Here is a 10,787-nt window from a genome sequence, read left to right on the forward strand (position 1 = left end):
TGATCGACGTACGACGTCGCTAGCTAGCTGCCACGTATCCACCGGCGACAAGCCTTTGACCATCCGATCCGATCGAGCTAGGCGACGCGATGGATGGAGGGGGTCATCATTCTGGGGTTCGGTACAAGAGAAGAGGGTCAACTTCCTATTCATTTCATTTCGCTGGACACTGGGCAACAGCCAGCAGTGTAGCAGCTCCGGAGATGAATGGACTCTGCTAGCGCAAGAAATGATTGGGGTTGGGGAGGTCAACTTGTTGTTCATTCCATTCCCTAGCGTGCGTGCGTGCTAGCTAGACAGTGCAGCAGTTGCAGAGAGGAACTGATAGTAATACAGTACTACTATTATAAAGTATTGTATGTTCGCAAAGGCAGACACTCGAATCTGTGATGAGCTAGCCATCCTCGATCGTCAGTGTTTCTTCACCCAACAACTCGACCGCGGAAATAAATCGCGCGATCATGCATGCATGACGACCTTTTGCCGTCCGTTGTGTTTTCGTTTAGGGATTGGTCGGTCGTCGGCAACGCGCGCAAGAGACGGAGTGGAACATTGTAGCTCTAGCTAGATCGCGTTTTTTCAAGCTAGATCATCGTCGTGCTGTTAGTCGCGTGCAATCAACCTCCTCCAGCGATCGGATAGTAGGCAGAGCACGTACGTACGTAGCAAGAGTTTTACCTGCCCGTAACTTGTGGCTCGATATGATTCTTATTACTCGATTGGTGCTCTGAAATAAATTTACTCCATCGTGCATTGCACGTACGTACTACGTAGCCAAGCCACGCCCACGCGCGCACTCATGATAGACGTCAACGTTCGCCAGAGAAAATAAAAGGGTAGACGTGTAGATCGACTCTCCATCTCTATCATTTGTTGGTGAGTCGATCGATCGAGTCGTAGACGGCAACCTGCCGTGCCGTGCGACCCAGGGAACTACGGAGAATCTCGGCCCGCCGCTTTCTGATGTGCGACACGGCCGGTTCGTGCGCGCGCGCGCGCACGGACACGGCGGTCGACCACGCCTAGTGCGCGCTCTGCGGCCGGCACATCACACCACGCGCCCTGCAGCAGCAGCAGCAGCATCAGCTCCTCGTATGTATGTACGTACGTACGTCGCCGCCGGTCCTATGACACGCGCCCGTCAACCGGCATCGCCACGCGCGCGCACCGACGGCGACGCGATCGAGCAGACGGAGGCGACGGCCGGCGTCGATCGAACGCGTCAGGGAGGAAAAGCGAGATGTAGTGTTTGATCATGATGATGTGCCGGTACGGTCGGCCTTACGATGGGACGTAGGGGCACGTGAGACTTCTCCGCTGGTTAGGCTCGGCGTTGACACGACGGTGCTACGACATCTAGCTAGATCTTCAAGCATCTTTCTGATTTTTGGGGCCGGGCGGCTGATATTTTAGGGGTTGATTTCGTGGGTCAAAGCGGACGCGTTACCTGCTCTGACCTTCCGATCGATCGTCGTCTACTCGATCGATCAGTTTCTTTCTCCCGACAGCTGCCGGGATCCATGCCAGGCCAGACCCGACCTCCTTTGGAGCCTAGCTAGGGCAAGTGGGTCGGTTTCGTTGATCTCTCCTTCGTTTCCATCCAATCTAGCTCGCTAATGGACGTACATGTGGGCCTAACACACATGTTCTGGTTAGGACTTCGGACTCGGGAGTGAGCACGGGAGGTAAGCCCGTGACTGATGCGTCCAAGCAAGAAGAAGGTCAACCATCAGATGATCCAAATCAAGAGACCAAATCCGTTCTCATGCATGCATGCATGCATGCACGCATGTTGTGAACTTGTTATTCACAAGACCAGACTAGCTATAGGGAGCAAGCATGAGGGACACTTGCCATTTTTACACGAATATTCCACACAACTTTTTCCAGATAGATGATACATACTGTGCGCTTTGGTGTGTCTTTACCTGATTATTAGAACCCACCCACCCCTGACCCCTCGTGGAACAGATATAGATAACCTTAGAAAAAAAAAGATGTTAGATGCAGCTCACCGTTGCCTGAACAAAACTAACAACAACAGACAAGAGGCGTCTCCTGAAGGAGTTAGTGCACTAATAATACATCGCCTTTTTCCCGTCGTGTGAATTGTCTCTGACTTTATTGATGTGCGCAGTGTGAAACGAGGCCAAATTAACTCACCATTCAGGGGGCACATGCGGGTGGGCTCCGACGAAACCAGCCCAGTAGCGTTGTGCGTGTGACTGCGTTAGGTATGCTGGGCCAGGCGATGGGCCTGTGGAGTGTGGAGCCGGCCAGTGTCCGTCGCAATCGCAGCCTGGGTGCACGGGTCAACCCCTTTTTGACCCCTGAGCTTTCACTTTCCTTTCCGGTTGCAATCGGCTCTCGGAATCCCCATCCCATCGGGTCACTGTCGGAATTGCTACACCGGTTCTATGTGTGCTGATGGAAACATTACGTATAAGAAGATTGCGACGAGGAAAAACAGGTTTGAGTGCACCGCATCGCGCTATTGTTAGGCTGACGACTAGGCTGCCGATGTTGCCGCCGGTGAGCCGTCCGACGATCGCGGCCGTGACGTGCATGTGCCCTATATATAGCAGATGTACGCGCGTATGGCATCGGGGGCACGTCCGAAAAGGCTTGGATTGGCAGCCATTTGCATGCATGGTGGTTCCTAGCTTACTCGGCACTACCAACAGCAATGAAGCTCCAGTGTCCATGTGCCCTGGTGTTTTCGTGAGTTGCCAGTGCCACACAACGACGCAGCTACCTACGTGAGTAGCGTACGTAGGAGTAGGCAGTTAGGTGGTGTGCCGTGTGCGTGCATTTCATTGCAAGGGCAGGGCACTGACGGATGGAGGCACGCATGAAACGGTAGTACGTTTCTTCCAAATAAATAATGCAAGCTCCATTTACATACATGGCCTTTGATTCCATGCACGCATTTTATGGGTCCATCGGTTGCCTGGCAGCAGTAGTACGTGGAACTTAGCTGACAGTGTCCGGTTGACTCGTTGCTAATTAACGCGATCGTGTCAAAAAGGAGCAGGCAGGCACCGTGTGTCGACGTTCTGCTGTGCGCAATCTGTGCTGCTACAAGCTACTCCTTCCGTTTCAAAATAAGTGATTTAAAAATGACTCAGTTTTATACTAACTTTAATACAAAGTTGAATCATTTATTTTAAGACGGAGGAAGTATTATATTTGGTCGGTCTGACTTGTGGAACCAAGAACATGTTTAGAAGCAAGGACGCCGGCGATTGCTCCTTAACCTCAACCGTGTGGGGCGGGGCTTGGCCATTTTTCGGTGATCCAAAGTCAGAGAAGCACGGGTGCACTCATGGCCGTGCATGGACCGGGCGACCGGCCAGGCCTGGCGACCACTTGTTGACTCATGGCGGGATGCCATATTCCAATATATCGTCTGCGTATATGATAATGTGTGCAACCACTCCAAGGTTGCACAGTGTGTGAATTATCACCTGCTCAATTTGTCAAAGGTTTCATAATTAAGATCACCTCACCTCACCTCTCACAAGTCCTTTCTCCAACAATGGCAAGAAAAGAAAAGACGGGGGAAGAAAAAGGTGGCGCGCATGAGAAGTCCTGCTTCAGAAGTGACTGTGCCGTTAGGAATCCATCTGGACGGAGGGGGCATGGGCGGTGGCAGAGCCCAGAGGAATCCCGGAGATGGATCGAGTGAGACACGGCGAGTTGGCCCGGCCGGTGCTGCCGGCCGTACTGTGCCGTGCATGTGCGCGCGCGGGAGCTTTTGGGCAACTTGCATGTGGATCGAAAAGGATTCGATCGGGGCGGAGAAAGACGAAGACGATCGATGCAGGCTGGGCCAGCGCCGGGGATCGGATCAGCTATAGCTTTGCAGCGAGACATATGGCTCAATCGGCTCCTTTACCCATCGATCCCATTAGCATCTGCATCTGCATCTGCATCTGGCCCCGCCGCATGCAGCAGCAGCAACAAAGTCGAGGCACGCCGGCCGCGCCTTGCTCGCTAGCTGCAGGAAAAAAGGGCTTCAGGCTTCCGGGAATCTCTGGCTTCTGCCATGTGACCAGGTGAGTGAGTGAGTGAGCGAGCGATCTGAGCTCGGGTGTGACCAGGTTTAGTGATTAGTGTAGCATCTTGATTTGTTCCCGCGAAAATGGGGTAGCAAGTTGGATGGTGTCTGTTCAGCGCTGCCGTGCTGTGTTGAATGAAGCAAGAACAAAAAATGATGAGCCTGTCAGACAACCTGAGAGCCACCCTGGTCGGCAAGAGCTTAACAGGAACGATCCTCTACGGCCGTAGGATCATCAAACTCTGATCAGGTCTGTTGTCATCAACCAAGCTTGAGTGCTTGCCTCCTTATTAGTCAAGGATGCAACGGTACGATTCCTATAGAACAGATCCTGTTCAAGTAAGGTCGTGTTGCAGTGCTGTGGTAATCCGTATTTAAGCTGGTTCTGATCGCCGTAAGCAGCCGAGGTGGGACTAAACAACCCTGTGACCCTTCTTTTTTTTAGACCCAAAAAAAAAAAAAAAAACTGTGACCCGCATATGGTGCTTACCGTTGTTAGCTTGTAAGTGGAGCAGCCCAATGAGTTCTGGGTGGCGTTCTGCGAAATCCCAGCTCAATACGGAGGATGCAAGTCAAACTCTAAGGAACATGGTCAGCGTGAATGCTATGCCTCGCTTAGAGCCAAGATAGCTTCCGTTTCGTCTCCACTGTTCGGCATATGCGTCGTCTCGCTTGTTCTGTGTACCGGATTTTTTTTCCTTTCTCTTTTCTTTTCGTTTTTTCTTTCAGTTTTCTTTGATTTCTTCACCGATTGTAGTTGGTATTTTGTATGTTCATTGTTTTTCTATTGTTCTTTCATAGTTTTACCTTTTTTCGTTTCTTTGTATATGTTTTTCCGTTTTTATTGTTTTTGCATTTATTTAATACATTTTCGTACACACCAGAAACATGTTTTAGATACATTTTTAACCTTTTTTTAACACGTGATTACTATTTTCGACAACTTGTATTTTTCTGTGTCTACTTTCCATAAGCATTGTACATTTTTTGCATACATGAGTAAAAATATTTATATACTAATTTAACATTTTTCAATACATGATTAAAATTTCTTTAACATAAGTTTTTAGATGTAAACAGTTTTTATGCCTACTTTTTCATATACGTCGTACATTTTTTATTGCATCAGAAATAGTTTATATATACGTGATCCAAAAAAAATTCATATTTTTTTTAAAAGTTCAGGGATTTTGAAAATTAGTTCATGAATTTCAAAAAAGTTTTTAATAAGTTTGTTGAACTGAAAAAAATTCAGAAATCTTAAAAAGTTCATCCATTTCAAAAAAAAGTTCATCAAAATTTGAAAAAGTTCATCGATATTCAAAAAATTAATAGAATTTTATTTAGAAAAACATAAAATTTTGAAAAGGGTTCGTTGATTTGGAAAAATGTTTGTTCGTTTGAAAAAAAAGTAATCCAAAAAAGGTTAGCTTTTTCGAAAAAATAAAAAAAAATATAAAAATAAAATGATAATGAGAAAGTAATAAAAAGAGTTAAGAAAAGAACAAAAAATAAAAAACCCGAAGAAAAACCAGTCCTGAAAAAACCTAAATAAAAAAACCAATCTAGGAATCTTTCAGAAACTTTACAACACCGGAAATACCTCCCTTCCGCTGGGCCGGCCCCAAATAGGAATTGCCCACCCATGGTCAGGGCTAGATAAATACTTCCCTTTTGAACTCGGATAGCTTCACCATGTTTTACCAGGTAATAAAGCAGGACATTACATTGTACTATCTGCTACTCCCTCTGTTCCTAAATATATCTCTTTTTTTAAATCCACTTAAAGACTACATACGAATGTATATAGACATACTTTAGAGTGTATATTCACTCATTTTGCTTCTTATGTAGTCCCTAATGAAATCCTTCAAAAGATTTATATTTAGAAACTGAAGGGTGTACAAGGAGAGAGACGAGTCTTATCCAAAACCAAGCAGCGACTCGGCTCATTCACGTCCACCGTCTGTGGCTAAGCTCTCTGCTACTACAAAAATATACAACCTGGCAGCCTACGAGAAGCGCCAAAAATAGCCTTTTTCAGCGCCTGCAACTGCACCAATTAAGTAAGCAAGGCTTCCATTCAGATCAGCAGCAGCTTCCAGCAGCACCCCAGAGGTCTCCATGAGCCCCTCCTGGTCAGGCTGCACCCGAACCACCAGCAGCGAAAATCACTTGCCTCCATCATTCCCATTTCCCGTACAACATCTTCGTCGCTGCGCCTAAGAAAGTCCCAGTTGCACCGCACGCACGCGTAGGCGGGGCGAAAATCGGGTGACAGGACATGAGAGGCTCCGTCCTGTGGGAACCGACAAAATTGAACTTTTTGGGGGACCCTGATACTGCGCCCAGAGGGTTTTAACTAGACGAGTAGCCCCAGGCCGCGCCCGGGATTCCAGCCTCCATGATCACCCATTGGACAGGACAGCAGCGGAAAAAATGGTCAGAAACAAGTTGTATCAATAAGATATTTTCATTATTGTTGTGTCTCCTAAACAAACACCAGTTGCATAAGAGGAACAAAGAAGTAGGCGGCATGGAACGTAGGATTAAGATACTCCAATTAGCTGACACTGCACGGATAGCCCAAGTTTCCAATGAGGATATCCTCTCCATGAAGCAACACCCTGGACAGCACCAGAAATATTAGCAGAAACAACTTGTGCCCGAGAGATAAATTCATAATTGCGCCCTAAACAAAAACCAGTTGCATACCAGGACGATGGAGCATATGCGACGAAAGAGCGATTGAGTCTGGAGTGCAGTATTAAGATACTCCCACGGAGCGCAGTATTAAGATACTCCCAATTTGCTATGCGGCGCACACAGGCGACATGAATGAATATTCACATATTGTCGGGTTCTTCCTGTTCCCGACGTAGGCCCCCGCGTAGGAGCTTCCCCTGGACCGATAGTTATATATATTTGCCAAGTGCATGCATGCATGGGCATGAATGGCTTGACCTCTTATTTGGAATGAGCAGACACTGTCCAAGTGAGAAGGATCAGACCTTGTAAGATACAATACTGCTATAGCCGCAGAGGGATGCAAAGAAGGTGGTTTTCTGCGTTACCTGGAATGAGGCTGCCTATAAGTAGATGCTGCACCACGGAGGAACCACACTTCATCCTGTTTCCATGCCGAGCAAAGTGAGATACTGAGATTGGACTCTGGTCCGTGTACAATAGCAATTCAACATGTCGGATGACTCAAGGACTGTCCCTCAGGAGCAGCTCCCATCCGACGACCTCCACCCGCCGCCAATGCCGGTGATCAACCTGGGCCACCTTAACCTTGATCCAGCAACACGAGCTCGCGTGGTTGAAGATATCGCCAAAGCATGCCGTCATCTGGGATACTTCCAGGTATGCTCCTTGAGAACATTGCCACACGTGCCTGTCTCTTTTTTTTTTCTGCCTTTGCCTTGGCATTTATCTTTTCCAAAGCGCAGTGGATAACACTGCCACTTGTGTCCACAATGTTGACCAAGGAAGACGAGTGTACAGGCAAATAAACAAGGAAACTAAACTAGATTTTTAGTTGAAGAACCACTGCAAAAGAGTGACTACACAAAAATTAGGAGCTATGATGACCTTCGGAATCCCGCGGCTAGCTGTGATGGCACCGCATTGTTAGTAGTAGTACACGCACGGACACGCCATCTTAGGAGCAAACTGCCTGTACTCAGTTAAGTAGTTTGACGAGCTCCATCCTCCTTTTGCCCCCAAAAATGAAGAGTATGAGCTGTGCAAACAGTGTATATAAAGTATTATACTAGAACACCTCACGTGTCTGCATGAGGCATCGGTGATTGGCACAACCTGTACTATACACGGAGGACAAGCTACATTTTTTGTCATTTGGTTAAATGGAACCTGACAAATAACAAGTAGCTGAGAAGTTCGGTCCCCATTTCGGCCTTCCAGTTATAGATAATTCCCTTTACCTGCTACATTTTTAATATTTTTTTATGATGTAACATTTCAGTATTGAGTGCACTTGTGAAGTTTTGAACTGTAATTTAGTCTTCATAAACTTTAGGAAAGATATTCGGAAGTATCTAGCAACGTGTAAGTTCAAGCATCTCAGTTTTCTTCATTCTTTGTCAACAGTTGGTCAAAGTTGAAATCTGCAACAGGGCCAAAGCCTACTCGATATAAATGTCTAGTTTTAGAGCAACAGGGAGCCAGGGTTGGCCTAAATGGCTGGTTTTTTAACAACTGCATCATTGTCCTATGGGTACATGTGGACAAAGAAAGGCAGCAAACAGTATTATTAAGGCATGTTCTCCAACAGAGTGACCTTTGAGAAATAACAAATCATTTATACAACAGGTGCCTTCTGTGCATATAAAATGATAGCAATGTCAAGGTTCTCAAGGACCACTACTAAAATTTTAAAGCATTAGAGGAGAACTTAAGGCCATGTAGCTACACTAGAGTTAAGGTACAACCTTTTCATGAACCCTTCTTGGACACTCTACTAACAAGCATGTGCAAGGGAACAAAGAAAGCTTACTTGCCTATCTCCATTGCAGGTCATAAACCATGGGATCAGTCAATCTGTCATGGATGGTGCTGTTGAAGCAGCTTCAGATTTCTTCAAACTGCCAAGTGAGACAAAGGAAGAGTTTGCATCAGACGACCTCCGACGGCCTGTTAGATATGACACCAGCTCGAAGGACGGCATTAGCATGTCACGGTCATACCTAAAGCATTATGCCCATCCCCTGAGTGAATGGAAGCAATATTGGCCGGAAAACCCCCCAATCTACAGGCAAAAAAATTCTATAAATCTTCTTACAATCACGAACCATAGTGCCGATTGTGTAATTTCTGACATAACTCTGTTTTGTGTTCACTAAAAACAGGGAATATATGGGAATGTTTGCTGTTGAATTAAGGAGGGTGGCTTTGCAGCTAATGGAAGCCATACTCGAAGGCCTAGGATTGGGTAAGGATTACCAGCGTGAAAAGTTTGAGGAAGGATTGCAGTTAATGTCAGTGAATTGCTACCCCAAAGAATCAGAAGGTGATTCGGCGATAGGGCTGGCGCCGCATTCCGATTATGGACTCCTCACCATCTTGCTCACAAGTTGTCGAGGCCTGGAGGTTGTTGACCGCAACAGCAACAGCTGGAAAGTGGTCCAGCAGCTTCCACATGCGTTGCATGTCCATGTAGGAGACCACATGGAAGTCCTGAGCAACGGCCAAATCAAGACCGTTGTGCACCGTGCTGTTCTGAATCCTGAAGAAGCAAGGATCTCCATTGCTAGCATTCATGGTTTTGCAATGCATGAGAAGGTCTGCAGTGCCAAAGAGCTGGTCAATGAGAAAAATCCCGAGAAGTACAATGGGAGCAGCTTCAACGACTTCCTAGATCATCTCACAAGCAATATGGACAACAAGGATAGGAACTTTCTCGAGAGCCTCATGATGTGAGGAGCGTGAAAGCGGGTAAAATGATGAGCTCCATGCCTACAACAGTTCTTCATCCTCATGCGTTCCGGGCTACTTATCTGCAATAATGGTGCTATGTAAGGAGTCTGTATTGCTTGCCTTGATCTGAAAGTATGTACTGAAGTTTGTTGTTTGCTGTCCTGTTGTTTTTCCCTTCCGTCGCTCTATAGCATTATATGGGTCTGTAACTAGGTAATGAATTGTTCTTCACTTCCTTTCAATCTTTTATTTATTTACATTTTGGGATATAATATGGCACTGCTGAGATTGGCATTCCAGGGCATGCTGCTTGTAACTGTGTGGGGTACATGATTCTATTTCTCTGCTAATTTCCCCTCTTGTAACTCAATCTCCAGACTGAAACTTACAGAATTATTATGACATGCCGGAGGAGATAAATCGACAGGTCAACTTCAACACCAACTAGGTATGTCCCAAATCTGAAGCAGATGGGTAAACCCGTCAGATCCAAGCTCGTTGCCGAACATGTCACTGTTGGAACGAGATCAAATTGGCAATGCAGAGTCAAATTATCAAGGTCACAGGTCGAACTGCGAATCCTCCATGGGCGGGGCGGGAACGAGATCGGGATGGAAGAGGAACGGGAACCTACCTTGGCAGCAGCAGGTTGGAGTCGAAGCCGGTTGGCGCCAGGTGCGGACAGGCGCCCTCGTCCGCCTTCCACTGGACGCGCCGTGGAACCGCCACCTCTTCCTCCCCGCCTTTGGCGGCTACCCACGCGGCGGAAGAAGCGCCCGTCCGCGCGGAACTCCGCGGCGGCGCGGGTGGGGACATCGAAGAGAACGGCGGCGTCGGGAAGAGATGGACGCCTCTATCCCGTCGCCGATGCAAGGGGGTCGTGTTGCGCGCCGTTGGCCCCGTCCTTGCTGCGGCGAGGAGCTCATGCGGCGGCGGGCGCCGGCGACGGGGAGTGAACGTGCGAGGAGACGTCACCCGCTGAGTCATCTCTGTCGACCCGTCTGCAGGGTTGGGCCACGTCATAAGTCTACGTCAACTATTTGACGTGTGGATATGTTCCATGCCACGCATACTGCAATGGAGCCTGCCTGCCGGCTGTAAGGTCATGACATGACATGTCATTTATAAACCATTTATTATGATTAATATGTGCAAGAGTTGGTTAGAAGAATGTATTATTCCCTCCATTACAGTATATTGGATGTATCTCCAAAACCATAATTTTTCACGATTACAAAAAAATAAGGCGCATGACATTAATTAGCTTATTAATTTGGGTGTTTTGAAA

The 10,787-nt window shown here is 47.2% G+C and overlaps 1 protein-coding gene, 1 long non-coding RNA gene and 2 pseudogenes across 9 annotated transcripts; 1 reads left to right on the plus strand and 3 right to left on the minus strand.

Annotated features, from left to right (window-relative positions):
• Positions 1-4,219: 4,219 nt before the first annotated feature.
• On the minus strand, positions 4,220-4,409 carry LOC123433849 (annotated as a pseudogene).
• Positions 4,410-5,918: 1,509 nt separating this feature from the next.
• Positions 5,919-7,255, minus strand: LOC123428276. Its single transcript, XR_006622527.1, has 3 exons — positions 7,135-7,255; positions 6,776-7,047; positions 5,919-6,687 (listed from the first exon to the last, which is right to left on the minus strand). It is a non-coding gene; the product is annotated as an uncharacterized LOC123428276 (long non-coding RNA).
• Positions 7,256-7,258: 3 nt separating this feature from the next.
• On the plus strand, positions 7,259-9,511 carry LOC123428275 (annotated as a pseudogene).
• Positions 7,469-10,525, minus strand: LOC123428274. 8 transcript variants are annotated; one of them, XM_045112471.1, is made up of 4 exons: positions 10,134-10,525; positions 8,584-8,667; positions 7,655-7,776; positions 7,469-7,584 (listed from the first exon to the last, which is right to left on the minus strand). In XM_045112471.1, exons 1-2 carry the CDS (start codon positions 10,520-10,522, stop codon positions 8,619-8,621), a joined length of 438 nt encoding a protein of 145 aa, XP_044968406.1. In that variant the 5' UTR covers positions 10,523-10,525; the 3' UTR covers positions 7,469-7,584; positions 7,655-7,776; positions 8,584-8,618. The 8 variants fall into 8 exon arrangements, 5 of the variants coding, with proteins under 5 accessions (XP_044968406.1, XP_044968404.1, XP_044968403.1 ...); XM_045112469.1 differs by having other exon boundaries at positions 7,655-7,805; XM_045112468.1 differs by having other exon boundaries at positions 8,580-8,667.
• Positions 10,526-10,787: the final 262 nt, after the last annotated feature.

This window comes from Hordeum vulgare, chromosome 2H, assembly GCF_904849725.1.
Source record: "Hordeum vulgare subsp. vulgare chromosome 2H, MorexV3_pseudomolecules_assembly, whole genome shotgun sequence".
Lineage (NCBI taxonomy): Eukaryota > Viridiplantae > Streptophyta > Magnoliopsida > Poales > Poaceae > Hordeum > Hordeum vulgare.

What these genes read in the sequence shown, in the direction of transcription:
- LOC123428274 (XM_045112467.1), bottom strand. Translation starts at nt 10,522, where the DNA reads ATGACGTGGCCCAACCCTGCAGACGGGTCGACAGAGATGACTCAGCGG. An exon ending in TCCAACCTGCTGCTGCCAAG is followed by an intron (nt 10,013 to 10,133) that starts GTAGGTTCCCGT and finishes TCGTTCCAACAG; the next exon opens with TGACATGTTCGGCAACGAGC.